Below are 24857 nucleotides of genomic sequence, written 5' to 3'. Positions count from 1 at the left end.
ACTGTTGTACACCATTTTACTCTGTTGTGGGCAGGATAATTTTGTGTTCTGTTTATATCATCTTCCTCTTGGTCTACTTAAATCCTTTTAGTACAATTTTTGCCGAGGCCTCTTTGGAGAGTCTTAACATATGTAGTCTTCATTTTTTAATTGTATTGTCCAGTGTATTTACCATTATTAATGAACTTGAGAGTGTTCTTACTAAAGAAAATAAGTTAGTCTGTGCCAAATGGTTCCTTTCATGTATACTTTAGACGCACGGAGGAGGTAGACAACATCATGGAGATATGAGGCATAGTAGGTTACGATTTTCTGAAGAGAATCAGCAGTATGGAGGTTACCAGCCTGAAGATGGAAGCAGTTTTATTCAAAATGGTAAACATGTTTTAAATGTTGTTTTCATACCTCTCATCTGTACACTATTCGTATTATGTAGACATTGTGTATGCTTGTCATTTCCTTGATACTTTAGGTAACAGTCTGTCATTAACTTTTGATAATTGTTTTTTTCACAAATTTATAATAAATAATTCTGTTATTTCTTCTACAAACCGTAGGTCCAGTGTATATAACTTTATAGAACCCAGTTTATCATTTGAGACGAGACGAATGTGTCAGGGGGGATTAAAACCTATCTGATAGGACAGTAATTTGATATTGTCCATGTACCTAAAAAAATTAATAAATTAAAATGATAAGCCTCTAAACCATGAAGCTACAATTTGACTGTGATTTTATTTTGTTAATTATAGTTCCTTCTGGATGGGTATCTTCATCTCAATCTGACCAGTTGGGCTTTACCCAGCCCCCAAATGCGACATCAACACCACACCAAACTAACTATTACACTCCTACTCATCAACTGTCAAACGATCAACCTATACATCAAGTGATGAGTCATCCAGTTCCTACCCAACAGTTGCCATATCATTCACAACAAATGCCGGATCATCATCAACCTACACACCAAATGCCACCTCATCACTCAGTACAGTTTGCAAAAACTGCGGAAGTTCATAACCAACGAGACAACATAGACAAACATCAGAGCAGGAAAATGGAGGTTCCCGACGATGTTCTATTTTGCAATGTTCCAGAGCATCATGACTTGGTAAATATGAATGCAAATTACACAATATATTAGAATAATTCTAGAATACTTTTTATAATGTACGGTTTAAAGGTGTGCATTTTCATTTGACTATTCTGCTTATTCACACTTTATAACCTAGCATATGAATACAATTAAGCTCTGTCTACACTATCAAACTTTATGTGGCAAAAGAAATGTGATGTGCCCATATATGGACATGATGATGTCATATCACTACCATATTTCAGCATATCACTACCATACTTGGGCACATCACAGTCAACCTAGTTTCATAGTATAGACAGAGCTGTAGTTTAGTATTAGCAAACATTTAATACTGTATGTAAAAACTGCATAAGCACGTTTAGGCCTACATTTTCCATGTGTTCATGTGTTCGTTTTATAATATGATGTGAGTAAATAATTTGAACTTTAAACTGTGTTTTTAGCCAATTGTTCATATGCACCAATCATTTTTTTTTCTCAGGAGGATTATGTCAAAGATCTTGAAAGACAACTTGCCAAGAAGAAAAAGGTGTGTATGTGACACTAGCAATTTATGTAATGTAACTTCTTAATTGAAGAAATAATCATGAATTATAGTTAATGGTTTCAATACATGAAAATGACATTAATTTGACATGAAAATGACATTAATTTAAAATAAAAATGATATTCATGTAATATAAAAATAACATTAATTTTACATGGAAATGACATTCATTTTACATGGAAATTACATTAATGTAACATGAAAATAACATAAATTTAACATGAAAATAACATTAATTTTACAGGAAAATGACATTTGTTTAATATGAAAATGACATTCATTTTACATAAAAATGACATTTAACTTTGTAAACTAAATTCATGATGCATGTTTATCATTACTTTTTCTTACAGAAGTCAAAGTCTGCTAAAGTTAGGGATGAAGAATTAGAGGCGAGTTCTTAATAAATAAAATTAACATTTATTGTACAATGCTAAAAAAACTTTTAGGTTTTAATTGAATACCCTTTTAATTAATCAATTTGTATGAATCTTTTTACAATTTATCTTAGAATCGCAATGATGAGTTAGAAGACCTTGATTTAGCCATTGAGAAGCAGAAAGATAAATTAGATTCTCTAAAATTAAAGAACCACGATTTAGAAGATGAACGAAGATGTACAAATGCAGAACTTGAAGAAATAATACGAGGAATGAATGAACTGAAAAATGAAGTAGATGAACTTAGAATAGAGAAAGGAATGATGGAGAAAGAAATGCAGACAATACGTATGACTGAAAGAAAGGAAAGAAGAAGGTTTGTTATCACAGCAACTAATACAAACCCTGTTAAGTGGACACCTTTAGGACCCAATAAAATGTTCACTTAATAGGGGTGTCACAAGGATAGGGTGTGCTATAAATAGGGGTGTCACTAGAATAGGAGTGTCCCCAGAATAGACATAGCCCATAAATAGGGGTTTCCCCAGAAAAGGGGCGTCTCATGAATAGGGACGTCCCATGAATAGGGATGTCTCATGAATAGGAATGTCTCATAAATAGAGGTTTCTTCTTATTAGAGGTTTCCTATGAATAGGGTGTCACCAGAATATGGGTGTCACCAGAATATGGGTGTCACCAGAATATGGGTGTCACCAGAATATGGGTTTCCCCAGAATAGGGGTGTCACCAGAATATGGGTGTCACCAGAATATGGGTTTCCCCAGAATAGGGGTTTCCCCAGAATAGGGGTTTCCCCAGAATAGGGGTTTCCCCAGAATAGGGGTGTCCCCAGAATATGGGTGTCACCAGAATATGGGTGTCACCAGAATATGGGTTTCCCCAGAATAGGGGTGTCACCAGAATAGGGGTGTCACCAGAATAGGGGTGTCACCAGAATAGGGGTGTCACCAGAATAGGGGTGTCCCCAGAATATGGGCATCACCAGAATATGGGTGTCACCAGAATAGGGGTGTCCCCCAGAATATGGGCATCACCAGAATATGGGCATCACCAGAATATGGGCATCACCAGAATATGGGTGTCACCAGAATATGGGTGTCACCAGAATATGGGTGTCACCAGAATAGGGGTGTCCCCCAGAATATGGGCATCACCAGAATATGGGCATCACCAGAATATGGGCATCACCAGAATATGGGTGTCACCAGAATATGGGTGTCACCAGAATATGGGTGTCACCAGAATATGGGTGTCACCAGAATATGGGCATCACCAGAATATGGGCATCACCAGAATATGGGTGTCACCAGAATATGGGTGTCACCAGAATATGGGTGTCACCCAGAATATGGGCGTCACCAGAATATGGGCATCACCAGAATATGGGTGTCACCAGAATATGGGTGTCACCAGAATATGGGTGTCACCAGAATAGGGGTGTCCCCCAGAATATGGGCATCACCAGAATATGGGCGTCACCAGAATACGGGTGTCACCAGAATACGGGTTTCCCCAGAATACGGGTTTCCCCAGAATATGGGTGTCACCAGAATATGGGTGTCCCCAGAATAGGGGTGTCACCAGAATATGGGTGTCACCAGAATATGGGTGTCCCCCAGAATATGGGTGTCCCAAAGGAAGAACACCACTGTATAATGTTAGAGCCTTTGCTCTGTAAGTTAGAGAGGAACGCAATTCCTACTTCGTGACACGCAATTCCTACTTCGTCCAGAACGGTCGTGTTAAGAGCGAGCTCCGCTAGGCCCCGATAGTTGCTTTCAACTCAAATATTCTCGCCTACACCATTGATTGTAAAAGGGGACTACAGTAGATGCCGATGACCTATTGCAACCGGCCTGAGTTATGACTGGAATTAATTCGCTATCACAATTTTAACGCTATTTTATGCTATACCTGAACAACTTTTATTGCATTTTAACCTGCTGTTTTTTATGAATTTTAACCTGCTGTTTTACCGAATCTTAACCTGCTATTTTTTTAGTTTTGATTGTTTGTATTATACCGGTAGTTTTACAGTGAAAGTTTGGACTCTGTAACTGTATTTCGATTGATTGTGTAGGCCTATCTGTGATGTTTTTCGTTTTGGTAACCCTGCTGAACATTGGATAAGGGTACTAACTAAGAATCTAGCTATTGACTTTTAACAACCAAATGACGAAGCGAATTCACTTGCATTCCATGACCACCTGGACACATTGTCATTTTGTTACCGCATAACTCGATACATTCCGCTGCAGAGCAAGGACGTGCTGGCCTTTGTTTTCGGCAAGCACAATTGGTGAGTGTACTTTTCCTTTCTATTTGTGTATAAGGATACATCATATGGCGGGAAGTATGAATGGTATTTTTCTGGCGCTGTCGCTATATGTTATGGTGTTGAAAAGATCACACCATCATCCTGAACATGAACAAGTCATTCATAAGTTATGCCCTTCTTCAATTTATCTGGATAACCATACATCGAAAGATTTCCAGAATGTAGTCGGTGAGTGTTATACGTACCTATTTACATCAACCAAAAAATTCTCGCATTATGATTATAATCTTCATCGGAACCCCAGACAGCTTGCATGTAGAACTTTAATTATCTGCTTACTATGGTGTGGTGACATCGAATCCAATCCTGGACCAGCGAATGTACCTGTATCAAACAATTGTTGTGGTAAATGTCAACGGCGCGTCACTACCAGAAGCAGAGCCATATCGTGTGATGAGTGTAATAAGTGGACTCATATAAAGTGTACTGATGGTTTCATGACGCCCAAAAGATACAAGTACATTGTAAACAACAATACTGAATTTGATTATGTATGCGTGGAATGCAGCTGGAAACATCTCCCATTTGATTCCTGTGGAAATCATAACGATGACATAGGATTAAGAACGCCACCCCCATTATTTAATTATAACGTCGCTCCTGAAGACTTCATGCGGTTTAAACAGAAAGGAATACACATTCTACACTTAAATACAAGATCAATGATCCCCAAACTACTGGAACTGCGCGATATTGCATATAAAAGTAAAGCTGGCATTATCTCCATTAGCGAAACATGGATTGATGATTCGGTATCTGACAACGAAATTAAAATTGAAGGTTACTCAGTTCTACGAAGAGATCGCGACCGCAAAGGCGGTGGCGTATGTACGTATATAAGGGATGACATCGCGTTTAACCGGCGTTCAGATATTGAATCCGACGAAGCTGAAGTACTTTGGATTGAACTGATCCTGCCTAAAACCAAACCCATTATAATTGGAACATGTTACAGACCACCAAAGCAAACGAACTTTCTAACTCTGTTTGAAAATATGTTATCTAAAATTGGAATGGACAGTGAATTAATTGTTGTTGGCGATTTTAATATATGTACTTTAACAAAGTCATCTTTATTGAATAGCTCTAATCAAATTCTAAGTATGTTTAGTTTAAGTAACAAAGTAACTGAACCAACTAGGATATGCCCTACAGTTGCTTCATGCCTCGATCATATATTATGTAATAATGAGAATAAGATAAGCCAATCGGGTACAATCGCAACAGGTCTAAGCGATCACTTAATGACATTTTGTACACGGAAAACTATTAAACTTAAGTTCAATGGACATAAAAATGTATATATCAGATCACTAAAAAACTATACCGTTGATCAATTTAGAAACATACTAATAGATATCGATTGGTCAGTAGTTACCTCTATCGGAGATGTAAATGAAGCTCTGTATAAATTTAATGCATTACTTTTGGCTGCTATTGATTCCATTGCCCCCCTTAAAAACATTAGGATGAAACAAAGAACGGAACCATGGTTAACTAGAGAAATATTACAAGACATTGAAACCAGAGATAAATTATTAAATATGTATAATAAAAACAAGAATAATACCGACTTATTAATACAATTTCGCAAACTAAGAAATAAAATACAGCGTGATATAAATAAAGCTAAATCAAATCATTTTTTAAACAAGGCTGAAGAAAATAAAAATAACCCTAAAAAATTATGGAAAATGTTTAAAGGTCTAGGCTATAGTAATACATCTAAGGATAGTGCTAAAACGGTTATTGACCTGCCCAATGGTACTAAATGTTTCGACCCAGCCAAAATTGCTTCTTGCTTCAACGAATATTTTACTACTATTGCAGCCAATTTGGTCAGTAAACTTCCATCCCCTAAGAATGTGTATGACTGTACGTCGTCCAAACTTAAGGATTTCTATAGAACCGTTAGTGGCAATAACTTTATGCTCAACTCAGTGGACGAAGACTTTATATATAGTGAATTAAACAAACTTAATGCGACAAAAAGCACGGGTGTCGATAAGATACCTCCCCGCTTCATAAAAGATGGGGCTGAAATTCTAAAAGTTCCCATTACCTACATAATTAATTTATCAATTAGTACCAGTACAGTCCCAGAAGACATGAAAAAGGCCAAGGTCATACCTCTTTATAAAAAAGGTAGTAGAACCGATATTGGAAACTATCGCCCTATAAGTATACTCAGTACAATGTCTAAAATTTTAGAGAAGGCTGTTTTTATTCAAATCGAAAAATACCTTACTGAAAACAACGTATTGTATAAATATCAATCTGGATTTCGAGCTGCCTTCTCTACTGACACATGTTTGATAGACTTAGTTGATTCCCTTAAAACCCAAACTTCTAAGGGAAATTTCTCGGGTATGGTGTTGGTCGATTTAAAGAAGGCATTTGACACTGTAGATCATGACATTGTTAAATGTAAAATATCGAGTAAAGTTCTTGCAAATTAGCCAAGTTCATAAAATATTTATGGGCAGAAGTGCTTCATACCTAAACGAAAACTTTCGTAGAGTTAATAACTTACATGGTCACTTCACTCGTGGTAGTAAACTCAATTTTGTTGTACCTAAAGTCCAAGGCATAGAATGTAATACGTTCTATTTTAATGCAATCAGAGAATGGAATAACCTTCCTGACTATATTAAACAAATTTCCAACACATCTAAATTTAAAACTGAATTGAAACAATATTACAAAATTAAACATAGATAAATTATTATTGTGCCATTATATCAGATGTTTTGCTTATATGCTTATATATTTATGAACCCCGTCTTATAATGTTTGTTTTGTTAAAATTATAATTACTATCTTTTTAGGGACCACATTGGAATTAAGTTGTTTTACTTTAAACGACTTTATGTGTTTTCCCGTGCATCGTCAGACTTCATTAATCCCGCCATTTTTATTTGCTTTTTTGATGTACATGTATATTAATATTTAAGGTGATTTTATATATTATTGATGTATTTTTAATGTTATTTATTGAGATGCCAAATAAATGAAAGAAAGAAAGAAAAAATTTATTTTAAAGTTTGTTTCTATAGAGATTTTTTAGTGGAAGACCAATTGTCTGAAGGAACCTATTCGGAATACTCGTCAGACTCAAGAGGGCGTGTGCAACATATACGGCAAGAGATAATCTGCACAGAGAAAACGTTAACAAAGAGAAGAGCAGAGTTACGAGAAGCAGACAACCTTCTACATGAATGTGAGGAAGATTTGAAAGATGTTAGACAAAAGGTGTTTGTTTTTATAATTTTCACACAGAGATCATCATCATAATCACCATTGTATTCATCATCATCATAATCACCATCATAATCATAATCACCATCATAATCATAATCACCATCATAATCACCATCGTAATCATATCATAATCATTGACTGCAGTTGGAAAGCTATAATTGAACTTTTTAATTGTGCTCTTCACTTGGATTTTGATAATAATTTATGTCATGCTTTTTTTCAGGCGAATGAAACATTAAACCAGTATGACGAGGTGACTGAAAAGTTTAAACAAACACACGACGAGGTTACAGAGATGGAGAAAAGAGCGCAAGAGAGCGGGAAAGAAATCATCCATCTGGAATCGCAACTGGAAGATCTTAAAGAAGAAGTTGGCGAACTAAAAGATCTTAAAACCCAACGTGAAGAGGAAGTAAAAGCAATCGAAATTGTCATCGCAAGTCGAGATAATGAGTTTAGAAGCTTGGAAACAAAAACACAGCACTTGAGCGCAAGGTTAGAATTTTTGATATATTACATTTTTCACGTTTACACAAAATAGTAGATAATATTATCAAGCTTGATAGTGTAGACAAAGCAAACAATTAAATACAGTAATTTTCATTCTATTTCAGACTTGAAAAAATAAATTCTGAGTTGTTAGTAGGTGAGCAGAAAGTACTAGAGCAATCGTCAGCTATTAGAGATGCAACTGGAGAATTGGCAGAAAAAATGGCAACATTAGATCACATTACAACCAGGGTAGGTAGAAATATCAGGAGCTACAAATTATTGTTAAAAAAATTGACATCAATGCTTTTCAAACTTTGAGAAGCAAATTATTGTGCCATGTGGTCATTGTGTTTGCTCCACACCTGAAAGCAAAAACTTGTCTTAATGTATCCGGAGATTGTTTTTACTCCATAATCTGGCAAATATTTCCTATAATGTTCAGTCCCTGTTGTTTTATTTGATCTGGTGGGTGTGGCCAAGTTACGAGTAAGCTTTCTTTAAACTTGAGGTCCAGTGTACACATCTGGATCGTGTACAAATCTAAAATGAGTGCATCTTTCACAGTCTGTCAAAGGACGGCTAAGAGAATGGCGACCTCAGATCAATTTCAGTCAAGCATAAGATGATTAAATCATCTCAGATGTGTCTCCTAATATGTAAATACATTTCTTAATCTAGATAAGCAATCAAGAAGAGAAGTTAGGCTCACTTTTACAAGATGTAGCACAGAAAGAAACTGAACTACAGCGCTTGTCAAATAGTGTAGACTCTAGCAAGCAGAAACTGATCATGGCCTTGAAGGATGGAGAGGCTGAGGTCACAGAGACAGAACGCAAGATTGGGGTATATAAAGTTTATAATGATGATTATGAGTTCATTCATTTAAATTGGTACTCTGGTGCTTTATGGGTTCTTCATAACTAGTGATGTTGTTGAATGTGATAATAGTTATGGCATTGAAGGTCCTAGTTATGTTGTAAGTAATGTTGTTAATGATTACTGAAGGGGTTTTTTATGTTGGTGCGATACAAGATGATGATAGATGGTGACATTTTCAATATCTATTTGTTATATATTACATTTTTCAAAAAAAGAGTACCCAGTATCAGAATCCGTAAACTTCTGTAAAATAAGAAATAACAACATTTGTTAAAAAAAAAACTATTTCAGACAGAGAAGATTTTGATTTTTTGAAATTGCAGGAAGCTAAATTCAAGCTTGATCAACTGAACAAAGAAAAAATGCAACTGACAAAAGCTGTTTCCGCTGGCAACGCGAAGCTAGAAGAATCAAGAAGCCAAAGAGAAGAAACAGACCGAGAACTACAACATATTGAAGGAAGTATAGATAAGAGTAAAACAGAATTAAAGCATACGTTGGAGTTGATTCAGATAGAGAAGACGGAACTAGAGGCATTAAGAATTCAACATGAACGCAAGATGGCTGAGCTGGAACATACACAAATTGCTGCATTAGAGGTAAATACGCTATCAATAGTATATTTTAAGATTGTTGAAAATCAACACTAACTTTTTACACAGTTTTAAAATCAAGTGGTTCATGTATTTTTTAATATAATACCAAATAGCAGTAGAGTGGCACTGTGGCTTGGGGGTTGATATACTTGCTTACCAATCACAGAGTCCATGGTTCAAATCCTTTAACAATTCCATGATTTTACGCAAACACTAACGCCACTACCTAAGCCTTAGGCTTAATCTACCTAGCCTTAGTTTAGATGGCATGGGTTTACAATCCTGTAATTTGTGAGTTGTGTTCTTGTTGAATGGCATAAAAATAAAATCTTTTTGTAAGAAAACCCTGTGACATCATTCTCCTTGTCAGCTATCAAACAATATTACCTTTCAAATTAATTAATTTTACATACATACATAGTTCTCATGTTTGTAATATACAAATTTATGATGGTTACCTATAGGCAAAAGTTATGGAAATAACTGAAATAAAAACCATCTATTTATCAATCAATAATATTTAATTCTTCTTATATGATAGATAATACTGTATCTCCTTAGTATACATTGGTCTGAAATTATGATGTTCATTGCTGAGAAACCAAGTACTGTAGAATAATAATGCAGTAGATATCACAATTATACAAGACATACGAATATATTATTGAAGCCAATTAAATATTGTTTTAGGAACGAGGACAGCTGGAAAACCTACAGTCAGAAGTGCAACAGAAGCAGTTGAGTTTGGAATGTACCAGACAAACTATTGAAATTGAGAGAGCCGTGAAAGAACAACTGACAGAAGAGAAACTGTCAATGGAGGCTGGTATAAGTAATCTACAGAGAGAGAAAGAAATGCTGGAAGGGAATTGTGAAAGCATGGGCTCAAAGGTCAGACAGTTCAGAAGGTAACTATGGATAAAGCATTTAGCACTCAAATAGAATTTAATCCATAAATAAAAACTAGAAATAGGTCACTAACATTGGTTTTATGTAGAAATGGTTCAAACAGTTTATATTATTTAAACAATAATGTCTAAGTTTGTCTACGACAACTGACAATATTTTTACCTTCCTGTCAAAAAAGCTAAATCTGTAATTCTTTTTCAGGCAACAATCTGAGAGTGAGGGCGCTTTTGAGAACCTACAAGGGCATCTTGAGAAACTGAGCACAGACGTGAGAGCAGCCGAGAAAGACCTCAATGAGATGAACAACAAACGTTCTGCAATGTTAAAAGAACTGCAGGCCACTAAGCATAAGCTTAAAGGTAAGAATGGAAATACATGGTTCAAAGTTCATTGTATGTGAAGTCCTTTCATTTTTGTAACAATGTGGATAGTAAATTTATTCTTTGTATTTAAATATGTGTACTAGATACTGCCTCTCCCTGAGGAAGTTTTTGAAATAAATTGACAAATTGGAGCTGTAGCTTGGTGGTTAGGGTGCTTGCTTGCCTTTCAATCCCATGGTCCAGGGTTCATGTGACCTAATGCCTGGCTTGTAACTCACCACTCTTTCAACTTTACTCCTTAAGCCTCAAATGAGACTTAGTTTATAAGCATGATAAATAAATAAATAAAATAGTTTATCCATCCTGTAATTGGTGATTTGCTCGTATGAAATTTAAATAATAGATAAAATGTGCTATCTAATCTAAACAAAAGGGATAATTAATTTATGGCTGTCACATGTCTCTATTTAGACAGTTACTTGAACCAGTACCAGTAACTAAAACAGATAATATTCAATCATCTCTTAGATCTCCATGGTCAGTTAAAGACATCAAGCAAAGAAGTAAAAGATAACATGGATAAGAAAACTCATTTAGAAAATGAACTAAAAGATGATTTAAAACTGAAAAAGCAAGTCCTTCAAGATGTTGAACAACTGAAAACGGATGTTAGCCAGGAACGAGACGCACTGACCGGCATTCTGTCTCAACAACATGCGCGACAAGAAGAATTGCACCAGCTGTTGATAGATGTTGAACGACGACAAACTGAGGCTGAAGATAGTAAAAGGGTGTTGGATAAATTTAGGGCTGATATACAACATGAGAAAGAGAAAATGATCAAAGTAAGTATAAACAAGTCTCTTTGTATAAACTCTATTTAAAAAAAGCCAAAACTCACTAATTACCAAACTATTATAAATGCATTCAGCCTTCTATCCAATTAGTGTCCAACGTTCTAGTGTACATCTCATTCATTGAATACGCTGTTTATTCATAATATATAAACAATTCTTACCAAACAGTAAAGTATTTGAGAAAATTAAATGTTGACCTTTTGACAGTTATGGTAACGTGACTTGTTTTATTGCTAAATCACTATGTAACTATGCATTTTTCGATATGCGTATAATGGGATAAAATGATCAGTATTACATTTCCTTTCCGATGATACCATGGATGACAAAGTGTAGTATGGAATGTCGGCCATTTTGAAATTCAAAATGGCCGAAGGGGTGGTCAATGGATGGTTTAATTCAGCAACTCAAGAATAGCCAAGCTAGCCAATAAAATCTATTTTATCGAGCTGGAGGTAGTTAAACTCACATATCCAACCGCACTATTTTAATGGTTTAATTCAGCAACTCAAGAATAGCCAAGCTAGCCAATAAAATCTATTTTATCGAGCTGGAGCTAGTTAAACTCGCATATCCAACCGCACTATTTTAAGTTAACTTTTTTTTAGTTTCAGAGTCAGTTTGAAAGGAAAGAAAGTGACTTGAAATCCACCTTGTCTCAGAAGACGTCAGACTTAAGGAATGCCAATGAACAGTTAAAAGCATTGCAAAATGAAATAAGCAATCTAGACACTGCCAGGACAAAGATTCAACATTTAGGTCAGCATTGCTTATAATTCATTTATAATTCAGTTCTATTTATTTCACTTCGGATGTCATATATTCGTACAAATAACAAAATCCTTAACAACTGTACTGTATATTACCATGATCTCCACTGGCATCTAAAATACTTACTTGTATCTAAGCTGCTTTGCAAGTGTTAATTTTTGTTTTGTTTCTATAGCCTTTTCCTTCTTCCATTTAAATTTTTTTTTTTTTCAGTTACCGATTTGGAAACATTAAGACATTCATTAGAAGAAAGAAATGAAGAGAAAACTCAATTGGCAGAGACTTTGAATTTTTCACATATTGAGATTCAAAAGCTAAGAAATGTAGGTATTCTGTTACAGAAATTCATTATTAGCGTCGTGAGGTGGTTTCCCGATTAATCGTACGATCAAAACGGTACTGGGTATGATCAACTAGCGTTCGTGTTCCCACCTAATCATCCATTCATAGAAGTACTGATGAAGATATCAATCTGTGGCGACAATAGAATGGACCCGAGACCTGGCTATCTTCGACTTTTAAATAATAGAAAGTTTAGAAAAATGTTTTTGTTAGACTAGAAATGTACGTTGTATGTATATAGAAAAATGGTTGTAGTTTTCAAAATTACGTTGTATAAGTTGCGATGTGAAAAACTGTTATTTGATCGTTAGTTGTCGTGTACATAAAGCAAAAATATAAATATAATAAAATAAAATAAAATAAAAATCGTTAGTAAAACTTTTAAAAAGAGTAAAGATATAAGGAAGAAAAGCAAAGAGATCATGGAGCGGCTGTACCAGAATATACAACACTAAGTATTGTAAAGTTAAAAACTAAACAATTTAGGCGATCTTGTCAAAGGTCACGTTTCGATATTCAATATTGAACTTGACCTCAAACATGTATTGCTGTATGTGTTTGCTTTTGCTTGTTTTTTTTGTTTAACTCCATTTGAATTTTAATAAAAAAATATTTGGATCAATGTACATGTAAGCTCAGCTGTTTATCAGTACTATATCTATTTCCAAAGTATCATAGGATGATTTGGTAATACCAAACCCTTAACCTAACCTTACATGATACAGGCACCACATTTAATATAAATGTGATGCTGTATTACCAAATATTCATTTGATACTTCAGAAATAGATACAGGACTGTGAATCCTTTCTATTTAAAATTTCAATAATTATTGTTATATTTTAGGAGAAAAGAGAAATTGAGAATCAAATGCTTGAATTGGAATTGAAGTTACAACATAAGCAGCAGATGGTCCAAGATGCAAATCAGGTGATCATCTTATTTACATATGCAAATTAATGTTTTGCTGCAAACAATAGCTTTACAATCTGCACAAGTTCAAGGCTCTCTTCGACCATTGTTCTGGTGGTAGAACAAGTTTTCTTGGATAAGGTCCTAAATATCTGGCTCGAGTGCACTTTAAAGAACCCATTGTCTTTCGGAAGAGTAAAAAAGTAAAAGGGGACCCCGGTGTACTGGTTTATCTTAGCCATGACATGAGGGGATCCTTATGGAAAAAGAAAGTTGTTGCTTGTGTCGTCCACACTTGTCTGCCTTTTAGCCCAGTAGGCTGTGAGTCGCAAGTCACGTTAACATTTACATGTTCATTAATGCTCATGAAGAAATAAAAAAACTCACAAAAACAAAATAGCAGAATGCTCTACAGTTACTTAAGAAAATAAACCAATGCAAATATATACATACATGCCTCATTTTTTATAATATTCTAAATTTGGTTTTATTCAGTCAAATCAAGAGGCTCATAAAAGAATGAAGAAGCAACTGAATAAACTAACGCAAGCGGTGGAGGAGCATAGAAGCCGAGCAAATCGCTTAAACCAAGAGTTATTGGACACTCGTCAACAGTTTATACAATTACAAGAAAAGGTTCTTTGTTAAATATTTGTCTTCAGTCTCAAAATAATACTTTCTTACGATTTAAAATGTTGGAATGTTAATCAAAAGGTTTGTTTGTTCTCATTTGTGTGTGAAGAGAAAGTTGAGAGTTTGTTTGTAGTGGAGCTGTAGCTTGGTGGTTAACATGCTTGCCTTCCAATCCCAAGGTTCGGGGTTAAATCCTGACCTAATGCCTCATGACTCTTTCACTCCACTCCCTAAGCCTTAAATGAGACTTAGTTTATAAGCACGATAAATTATAAAATAGTTTATCCATCCTGTAATTAGTGAGGTACTCTCTGTTGGATGTGTATGAAATTTAAAAATAAATTTAAAGACAAATAAATACAGTGTTTATATTGATTCTTATAATGCTCATTTGGTTGTTTTCTTGTTTGTTTTATAGAATACAAAGTTATCTGTTGAAAGCAGAAAAGATAAAAAATTAGAGGCATCTTTACAAAATCTTCGTAAGGAGATCAAGTCGGAGGTGTCAGTTGGCTTAAAAGATCTAGAAATGTCGCGATTTGAGGTAATGGACGAGTTACACCAGATGAACGAACAGAAACGAGAGTTAAATGACCAATTAGACACACTCAATCACTCGATCCAAATGGTAAATGAAACAGTTTTTTCAATTCATTTTTCTGAATACAGTAGATCCCCTTTTTTGGGACACGTCTATTAAGGGGAAACGCCTATTGAGGGGACACGCCTATTGATAGGACACGCCTATTGAGGGGGACACGCCTATTGAGGGTACAGGCCTATAGATAGGACACGCCTATTGAGGGGGACACGCCTATTGAGGGGACACGTCTATCGAAAGGACATGCCTATTAAGGGACGCGTCCTCATTAAACAAACGAGAGGCGATATATATTTCAACACTAATAACCAACCTCTATTTTGGAGAAACCAGAGCAGATGCTCTACTGTACCACTATGTAATCTTACAATCGACTTACCTTTGATTATAGGTACATGGTTTTACTACTATGTAATCTTACAATCGACTTACCTTTGATTATAGGTACATGGTTTTCGTTTATCATGATTCAAGATTATTTATTCATACAAAATATTATAAAGAATATAAAACAATTCAAGTTACAAGAAAAAAAACATGAAAACCCATTGAGGCCACAAGACTTTAGGTTCAGTCCATCAAAGCAAGATATATAATATTTTGTTACAATAATTTTTAGAGCAAATATTTATCCAAACTAAGTTTTCTTTGAATGATTGCTGCAGTTTCTTTGATATTATTGTTTGTATTTCCTCAATGTTGTTCTGTATCTGTCAGGCTTCTCTGGAATCTCATGTAGACCGTGACGTTGGTTTGTTGCCTAATGTAAACCGTTCACAGTATAGGGACACGGTTAAGGAACATTTTGAACATGAACAAGCTATGCTTAAGGTAAATGAACTATGACATGTGAAATGTTTTGCTCCAAATCTTGATAAATGACGTGTTTGTACTCTGGTTGATCCTCTCAAAATGCTACAACTTTTCTTGGTTAAGGTTGTCATATTGCTACCATTTTTAAGCATATCACTAATAGATATGGGAACATCACACTTTTTTTTGTCATACTAGTTTCGATAGTGTAGACAGATTTTTATTCAAGTACTGATTTTGTATTTTATTTCTCTCAGCTGAAGATAAAACAGCAAGTTGAAAGGCAAGCAGAGATTCTAGACAGTGTCCGCAGAAAATCTGAGTCCACGTTATCTGGAGTCCGACAAAAACTGTGCAATTTTGAAGAACTTGTTAATAAAAGTGGTGTACAGTCAAGATTATTATTAGATGATGAGTCTTTTACTATATAATGACGTCTGACTACTGCACCTCCAATCTTCATGTTGTTCATATATTCTTCTTATTATAGCCAAATATAATATTTTTATATCAAATTTCATGTAGTTTAAATTTGTTGTCTTTTGTGTTGTCAATGTTATATACAATTTTTTGGAAAATGACTAAAATATATAATTTTAAAAGTATTTATTGAGGTAACATGCACAGACCATAATATATAAATCTGTGCATGCCACTTTATTATATTATGTCGAAAATGTTTTTGAAAAAATCCCTGTCATGTCAATTTACTTAATCGGAAAACATCTTTGCCTTAATTGAGAATGCCTGGAGGTCATCTGAAAATTCTTTATTATTCCAAGGAGTTGTTTAGGTAGGCTACAACTTCGTCTGATCATTCTTCTGTTAAAACACCCGCCTTTTTTCGTGCGAAAGTTTTTGAACATATGGGGGCGCTATCAAACTACAGCAGAGCCATATATATAAAGAGTTACGACATTGGATTATAGTCACGTGATATGCAGATCAATTTGTGTCAAAATTGTCTCCGTTAATTCATGTAAAGTATAGGAGCAAGAAAATAAATGTAATTGCACATTTTACGGTGAAATATCGATGTGCACAGCGTACAGAAGTACTTGCGGCAAAGAATATTGCGCGCGCATGCGCTAGTACATTATAAAGTTCGATTGATTGATTTTGGAACGAAACATCCCATAACTACGTCCTATAACAATTAATATGTAATATTTTCAATTCATAATGCATGCTTTGATGACTAAATAAAATAATAAAGTGTCGTGGATATATTTGTTAATATATTGAATAGGGTATGAACAATATTAAAATAATAAAGGCAAATTATTACAAATGAAATGATGAACGAGTCTCGGAAAGTTTGTCACAAAAACACACGGAGAGCATTATACTGTATAAAAAGAGGGGTGAATTTGTATTGGTTCATGCTTTGATGTATTCTGACTTGCATGTAGGCCCTAGCATTTATTATTTTGTTATTATAGACACAATATATATATTTTACAAAATTAATACCATTAATAAAATTAATTACTAAAATAAAAAAGGAACATAAGCGTTATTTCATAGACAAAAAAATCTAAAAATAATGCATGAACTACAGGAAAACGCTATACAAAATAGACGCGCGCGCCCTCAGCGTGAGAATTCTTTGACACAAACATGGCTTCTAATCTTCAATGTCGTAACTCTTTATAAATAATTATGGCTCTGAACTACAGTAAAACAGTACGCCCTCATCTCAGCAAAACAATAACAAACCACCACCAGCGAGAGAGAGAGAGGAGGAGGAGCGATCATCCAACCTCTTTTAGGCCTAGGCTAGATCTCGGAGATGGTATGTAGGTAGTCTAGAGAATGGCCTAGCTTAGCTATGTTTTCTAATGCAAAAAAGAACATACATTACTATTAAAACCGTTTAAATATTAAGCGTAGGCCTAGCTAGCCCAATATTATTTTTAGGCCTCTTCTAGCTAGGCCTAGCTAGCTAGCCTGCCTAGCTATATTATATTAAAGTATAATAAGTAGGGCCTAGCTAGGCCCTCCAAGCTATACTTGTTTCAGATAGGCCGCCTAAATAAAAGTGTAGGCTAGCTAGGCTCCCTCTGTTGTTTATCAATAGCCTAGACTATATGCTAACTAGGTAGGGTAGCCCAAGCAGTTCTACTAGCTCTATGTCTTCTTCCCTGATTAAAATTAACTCTGATAAAATTCGATTATTGCATTTATAATTTAACAAATAAATTTAATTTCTAAAAATGTCTGTAAATTATGATAATTGTAGTTAGTTCAATCACAATATTATTAATTATGAACATTAGCCCGTGTATCATCACAATATTCTTTATTTAAAAATGTGTATAATGGAATTTTGTATTTAAAATTAGTTAAAAAAAGGTTGATTTAAAGTAAGAAGACCGTACAAATAATTATGACATGATTAATTTTGTGATGTATCTTTCAGGGAACCCAAGTAAAAGATGTGGTAATCAAAGCTGATGCACCCACAGAACTATTGCTAAAGAAACATGCTGATTACATTGAAGCCTACGGCAAGAAAGAAGACGGCTATGTGAGATATATACTATTATACTAGGATGTATTGTTACACCCAAGATGAACATTCAATCCATGTTATGATAGTATCTAAAAAATTTGGGTTTTTTTTAAATATGAAAAATAAATGTATATGTTGTTGAATTCCTCTTTTTACGAGCATTTCCACAAGTGTGTCTATGGTTTTAGAATAAAAGTTTGTAATAGTTGAAATGATCTTGATAGGTGTACTACAAACTATCTGTTACGATATTCAAATCTCTTCACTAAATGGGAGAACATTCTATTTTAGTGTGATTTCCTGTACGCATTGACCTAGAAACCATGTGTGAAAACGAAAGTTCCAACTTGTGATCAATTAAAAATAACATGTCCTACTGTAACATGTTCTTCGTTTAAATTCGATAGCTCCCTATTATATTCACATTTTTAAAAAAGGAGGATGGATTATAATTATTTCAGACATTTGGATTGAAATTCCCTCGAATCCACACCAAAGTAAATACTTAAATAATATAAATAAAATAATATATCAATAATTTCTTTGCAGGAGTTTGTTATGACAGAATTTCTAAGATTAAATGGCGTGTACTGGGGAATCACAGTCATGGACTTAATGAAGCAACTTGATAGAATGAACAAAAATGACATTCTCAAGTTCATATCAGATTGTCAGCATGAATGTGGAGGGGTTAGCAGTAGTCTTAAACATGATCCACACCTGCTTTATACACTTAGTGCAATACAGGTTAGTAGCTAGGCCTAAGACCGTCCACGAGAGGACATTCAAAGCGAGCTATTTCGGTAGTGCAATGTTTCTCTCTTTTTATCACAATTTATCATAAAACTTACATTTAATACAAGGAATGGTTTAATTTGAAAAGTGATATATGCATTATTTTACAAAACAACAAAAATTGTAGGTCTAGTTGCCTCTTATAAACATTGATTAAACTATACATTTTATTTTTGTCTTTAAGATTTTAACCATTTATAACAGTTTAGACACAATTAACATTGAAAAGGTTGTTGAGTATGTGTCAGGTCTACAGCAAAAAGATGGATCATTTATGGGAGATAAATGGGGTAAGTATTTTAAAATTCAAATCTATTTAGATCTATCTATCCAGCATCTTTCTTGATCATGATGGACCTCCGTTTTTTCTGTCCTGCAAACATGTCTGTGAAGCCTGTATCTTTTTGCAGCAAATCTACAAGTGTTAGCGCTGGCTTTCCAATCAGCCTTTTCCCCTGTGTTGGCCTCTAGGCCACCAGGCCGAACACTACTCTTCCCTCGCACTAAGTCCAGCCAACCGTAACCCATTACTATTGTTATCCCTGGTAAGTCTCCGTATAAATTGAAATAAATAAAGTCCTTTGTTGTGAATAGCATTAATACAATTTTAACATTCAAAGATCTCTCTTTGTTGTCATTTCTATTTTAAATTTTAATTGTTTTAACAGTATTTTACAGAGCGATTTTGTAATCTGCATTTTTAATAGTTTTTAAACAGTATTTTAACATATAAATAGTATTTTAACATTGCCTTTTGCAATTTGATATAATTTTCTTTGTTGATTTATTGTCTTAATTATGCCAAGCAAAGCAAATTTCCATTTTAAAGTGAACAAATACAATTTCTTGAATCTTGAATGTTTCTCCAAGCCATTTGAATGTCTCTTTTGCATTCAGCGCATATTAAAACCCATTAATGTACAGTACATATAGTAAATGAAAATACTATTATGATTATTTTAAAACAGGTGAGATTGACACTAGATTTTCATTTTGTGCTGTTGCCTGTTTGGCATTGCTAGTAAGTATGCCCATTGTAGTTAAATTATCCCTGCAGTCTTTGCAGTGAAACTAAAGGCATCTCTTCATCTTAAAGTGTATAAACAAAGATTTTCTATTTTTATATAAATTATACTAATAAAAGATGAATGAATGAAGTATACACAATGAGGAGCTTTTGATTTCTGACAACCTATGAACAAGTTAGGTCATGTCATTTGATGTATCATCGGTCGTCGACCTGAAACCTAGAAACCACCAACACTGTTGATATATAGAGCAGACTTACATGTCCCAACTTCCCCTCATTCGTATAATTGACGGTGCTTTTCGTTTTAATTTATTCAGGGTAGGCTTGATGCCATAGATGTAGACAAGGCTGTAGAGTTCGTCATTGCCTGTATGAATTTTGACGGTGGTTTTGGATGCCGCCCAGGTTCAGAATCACATTCTGGTCAGGTACTGTATACTATATATCTTGTTACCATATACACAGTGATCAATTATTATATATAGTGGTACATTACATTGTTTAGTGTCCGCAGAAAGAGGCTTGTGTCTGTCTGTAGAAATATGATGATTATCTTTGTCCCCTTAATAAAGCTCTGTCAACACATTTTATGTGACAAATATATCCCATATATGGATATGATGATGTCATATCACTACCATATTTGGGTATATCACTACCATATTTAGGCAATTGTGTGTGTAGACAGAGCTTTAGAGTTTCAGGTTTTCTGCTGTTCGGTTTTAAATAAATGAAACATGATTCTTGGTATAAGAATAACTATTAATAGATGATAATTGTGTTTATTTTCAGATATACTGTTGTTTAGGTGTACTATCTATAACAAATTCTCTGCATTTTGTGAATGTTGATATGCTAGGCTGGTGGCTGTGTGAACGTCAACTACCATCAGGTGGCCTCAATGGTAAGTTATCAGAAAACACCGTTCTAACCATGGAGCGAGCGAGTAAGCCTCAAATTTTTGCCAATGTTACGGCTACGTAATTTTTTTATAGGTAGACCAGAGAAGCTACCAGATGTATGCTATTCATGGTGGGTGTTGGCATCATTGAAGATCATTGGTAAGATTCACTGGATTGATAAAAAGAAACTTGAGACGTACATCCTAGCGTGTCAAGATGATGAGACAGGAGGATTTGCTGACAGACCTGGCAATATGGTACGTTATAATAATAATAATTTATAATAATATAGGTATATTTATTTTCCTAAAAAGACAAACAATGCCACAAATAGCCGGAAAGCTAAAAAAAATACAACAATTAAAATTCATAAGAAAATATATGCATAGACAAATACAGATATGATTAATAATATTTTTTTAAATAGATAGAACCTCTCCTTTGGAACACCTATTAAGGGGATGCTTTCCTGTGAAACAGGAAATGGGAATTTATGGTCTAACATTACAACCAACCTCTCTTAAGGGGACACTCCACATGTTATTACTTTCTGGGTTTTTGCCTCTTAAATTGTTATTTTGTATACTTTGAAAGATAAGAAATAAATGTTATTATGAATGAATGATAATATCACTATCGTATTTGAGCACATCACTACCATATTTGAGCACATCACACTTTTTGTCAAACTAGTTTGATAGTGTAAACAGAGCTTAACAGTGTTTTCTTGTCTTCTTAGTGGATCTGTTCTATACATGGGTTGATATCATCTATATTCTTGTCTTTCAGGTGGATCCTTTCCATACACTGTTTGGCATAGCTGGTCTTTCACTACTTGGTAGCTACACAGAAGACATCAAACTAGTCAACCCTGTATACTGTATGCCTGAGTACATCCTGAAACAAAACAATATTTGTCCTCAAATTTTATGATGGATTCTCCAATATGAAAATGGTTAGTAGTTCATTATTTTGAGTTATGTATGTGTTTTATTATACTCATACACGGAATGGCACTCAGTGACTGGATCTCAATGGAAATACAAAATAAAATAAGCACTGAAAAAATGACAATGCTGTGGGTATCAGTGGCTGAATCTCAATGGAGATACAAAATAAATATTTATATCAAATAACTAATAATAAATTATAATTAATAAATAATTATAATAAATGAATTAATTATTAATTAATAATAATTATATAAATAATAAGCACTGAAAATTACAATTCTGTGGAACTTATCAGTGGCTGGACCCTTGATAAAATAAACAAAAAGCTAAATCAGAACAATAAAGTAAAAAAACCAGAAAGAAATGGCAAGATTTCAGAAACCCTATTCCTGTATAAGTATAATAATAAATGTATTATGTAATAGTAAAGCAAAGCTGTAGTGCAGGAAAAATAACAGGTTAAAAGGTTACAGTGTTCCTCGAAGCACACAGCATTTTATTTAGCTAGAAAAGTGGCAGAGCGTGCAAGAGAATAATAAGATGCAAATGAAGCCAAGTTTTCCCAAAGTAAATGTAGAGGAGAATAATCATTGGATGGTAGGCTGAAAAATATATGTACGGTTATAAAGTAAACGGGAAAACACAAAGCGAAATGATGATACTTAGCCTAGTCATAAACAAAATATGATTGTAAATAATTATTGAGCAAAGCCTGTTTAACTTACCTGGATGTTTGTAGCCCATGACTGCTTGGTCTATGTATCATACAGCTGAATTTCGCTTAAATCATTCATTTATGTCTGTATATGGGCACATGACATTTGTTGTCACATAAAGTTTGAAAGTGTAGACAGAGCTTAAGGGAGAATACTGTAAGGATGAAAATAAAGATTGTACATGCATTGAAACTGGTCAATTGAGTTCGTAATAATTAATAATAATGTTCAATTTATATAACAGAAAATGTATCTGAATTTAGATTAAATAAATCATGTACTGATGGAGACTGATGAAAATAAATAAATTTGGTAACTTGTTTGTACATTATTTTTATGTCTACTTAGCTTGGTTTGTTACAGGACATTGAGTTACGTAAAGTTATGCCTGGACGTTTTTTTTTTATGCCCGAGTTGTAGCGCGCTTTACAGCTGATCTTGTGATGTATCGAGTTTTATACAACTGAAATGTTGACGTTCATTACATTGGACATTCGATGTTGCAGCATTTATTAGGGAGAAAACTTTCCAAATAGAAATTGGTTTATGTATTGATTAAAAAAAAAGATAAATCTATGCTCATGTGGTACTATTCGGGTATGGCTTCATCCTTCTAAACATGTGGTGCAGTACTATTATTGATACCAATGCGTAGGTTCTACTGTAGTGTTTGGCCATGATTTTATTTGTCTGTTTTTGACAATGGAAGAGTCCATTGTATCAGTGATTTAACCTTTTAATTGTTTAAGTTTCTTTCCTTTGACTGGTTGCTTTGTAGCCTATGATCAGTGATGTGGGTGGTACTACGCAATTTGTCGGGTTCATTCATTCGTGCAGGATTTGTCATCGTTACCGCTTGATTGCTTTCAACGACCGTGTTATTAACTTAGTCAACAGTTAGGCCTTCTGTACTACTAAATTAATTTGTATTCGGGTTGGTTGTATAGCCTCCGAGATTATAACTGATATCTACCATTTGCTGTGAGAGTTACAAAAGTAATCCTTAGCAGAAAAGATCGCGATCGTTAAAATGAATGACTCGGCGGTTAACTGTGACTACACTCTCAAAGACATTCTGTTGTTTACGTTTAAAACAGAGGAACGGTATTTATACTGCGTGGTTATTACGTATGTTTTAAGTATTTTGTCCCTGTTACTCAATATCTACATGGTGTATACGTTTGCAACGGAACAGACGCTTCACAAACGTCATTATCTGTTCACGGTATCGTTAGCAATTACGGATGCGATATTCGCTCTGACGTCATTGGTTTCGGTAAGCGTTGGTCAGTCTGTCGGTCAAACGGGAACTCTGATCCTGTCAGTAGTTAGAACTTCATCGGTCATGGCTTCATTTCAAACACTAGAAGGTATTGCTGTAGAGAGATTGTTTGTTATTGTTTTGTACCCACTGGATAAAAACATAAATTCTCCCAAAAGAATTCTTAGCGGGATTGCAGTCATTTGGGGAGTATCAGCAGTCGTGGCTGGTTGTCTGCACTTCATTAACGAGTTTGACATCCTCTCAGTGATCGTTCCTATTTGGAATCTTACCATACTGATTGTGGTTACTATCACGTACGCTGTTATCTACCGAGCTATCTTTAAACACGAGAAGAAGATATCTGCGCATCGATCACAAGAATTGCAACTATCGAAAAAGTTACTGAAAACGTTCTCAATCATTATATGTACTTGTACAGTGTGTTGGCTGCCCGCAGATATTTTGTCTATTGTTGATTTGATATTGAAAGATGACTATTGTACGTATGATTACTTTGTTGATGTACACGCAATGGAATACAACTTGGCTTTAGCTTATTCATTTATTAATCCTTTAGTGTATGGTCTTGGAATATTGGAGTTGCGCACTCTGAACAAAAAAAGGATGGAAAGTATGTGCAGTGGATGTAGACAATGATAATGTTCACACAGACGGCGGCCCTTCGTGTAACTCCTTAAAGCTTGGTTCCCACTAGGACGCAACGCTATGGTGTAAACGAAACGCAAGTGCGTTGACCAATGACAAGCGATAATGAGCGCGAATAATCCATCGCTTGTGATTGGTAAAATCATTTACGTTGCGTAATTGTATTACGTCTCTAGTGATAATGCTAACTTCCCACTAGCAACGCGACACATCGACGTAATCGTAACGTAAGGGTTTTGATC

The 24857-nt window shown here is 34.6% G+C and overlaps 3 protein-coding genes across 5 annotated transcripts in view; all 3 read left to right on the top strand.

The window, feature by feature from the left end:
• The window catches only part of LOC140047163 (uncharacterized), a 30924-nt gene extending 14635 nt beyond the window's left edge, over window positions 1-16289 (top strand). For both annotated transcript variants that reach the window (XM_072092012.1, XM_072092013.1), the window contains 20 exons: window positions 255-375; window positions 753-1111; window positions 1581-1628; window positions 2000-2038; window positions 2158-2402; window positions 7442-7637; window positions 7870-8141; window positions 8261-8387; window positions 8817-8981; window positions 9341-9616; window positions 10304-10521; window positions 10724-10881; window positions 11374-11690; window positions 12311-12461; window positions 12687-12796; window positions 13662-13745; window positions 14223-14363; window positions 14779-14988; window positions 15679-15792; window positions 16032-16289. In XM_072092012.1, coding sequence (XP_071948113.1) covers window positions 255-375; window positions 753-1111; window positions 1581-1628; window positions 2000-2038; window positions 2158-2402; window positions 7442-7637; window positions 7870-8141; window positions 8261-8387; window positions 8817-8981; window positions 9341-9616; window positions 10304-10521; window positions 10724-10881; window positions 11374-11690; window positions 12311-12461; window positions 12687-12796; window positions 13662-13745; window positions 14223-14363; window positions 14779-14988; window positions 15679-15792; window positions 16032-16205 — 3525 coding nt within the window. In that variant the 3' untranslated portion in view covers window positions 16206-16289. The remainder of the gene's footprint in view (window positions 1-254; window positions 376-752; window positions 1112-1580; window positions 1629-1999; window positions 2039-2157; window positions 2403-7441; window positions 7638-7869; window positions 8142-8260; window positions 8388-8816; window positions 8982-9340; window positions 9617-10303; window positions 10522-10723; window positions 10882-11373; window positions 11691-12310; window positions 12462-12686; window positions 12797-13661; window positions 13746-14222; window positions 14364-14778; window positions 14989-15678; window positions 15793-16031) is intronic.
• A 1209-nt stretch (window positions 16290-17498) lies between these two features.
• Window positions 17499-23000, top strand: LOC140046236 (geranylgeranyl transferase type-2 subunit beta-like). Of its 2 annotated transcripts, none has more exons than XM_072090804.1 (9): window positions 17499-17569; window positions 18197-18304; window positions 18839-19036; window positions 19269-19374; window positions 20053-20105; window positions 20432-20542; window positions 20907-21018; window positions 21110-21273; window positions 21806-23000. In XM_072090804.1, the coding sequence occupies exons 1-9, from the start codon at window positions 17567-17569 to the stop codon at window positions 21947-21949; spliced, it is 999 nt and encodes a 332-aa protein (XP_071946905.1). In that variant the 5' UTR covers window positions 17499-17566; the 3' UTR covers window positions 21950-23000. The 2 variants fall into 2 exon arrangements, with proteins under 2 accessions (XP_071946905.1, XP_071946906.1); XM_072090805.1 differs by having other exon boundaries at window positions 17504-17573.
• A 715-nt stretch (window positions 23001-23715) lies between these two features.
• LOC140047756 (melanocortin receptor 4-like) lies at window positions 23716-24606 on the top strand. The gene has a single exon (XM_072092791.1). It carries the CDS (start codon window positions 23716-23718, stop codon window positions 24604-24606), a length of 891 nt encoding a protein of 296 aa, XP_071948892.1.
• Window positions 24607-24857: the final 251 nt, after the last annotated feature.

The sequence above is a fragment of the Antedon mediterranea genome, chromosome 4 (assembly GCF_964355755.1).
Source record: "Antedon mediterranea chromosome 4, ecAntMedi1.1, whole genome shotgun sequence".
Classification (NCBI taxonomy): Eukaryota; Metazoa; Echinodermata; class Crinoidea; order Comatulida; family Antedonidae; genus Antedon; species Antedon mediterranea.
The sequence above is the reverse complement of the archived record's forward strand: the minus strand, read 5'-3'. Positions and strand labels throughout refer to the sequence as shown.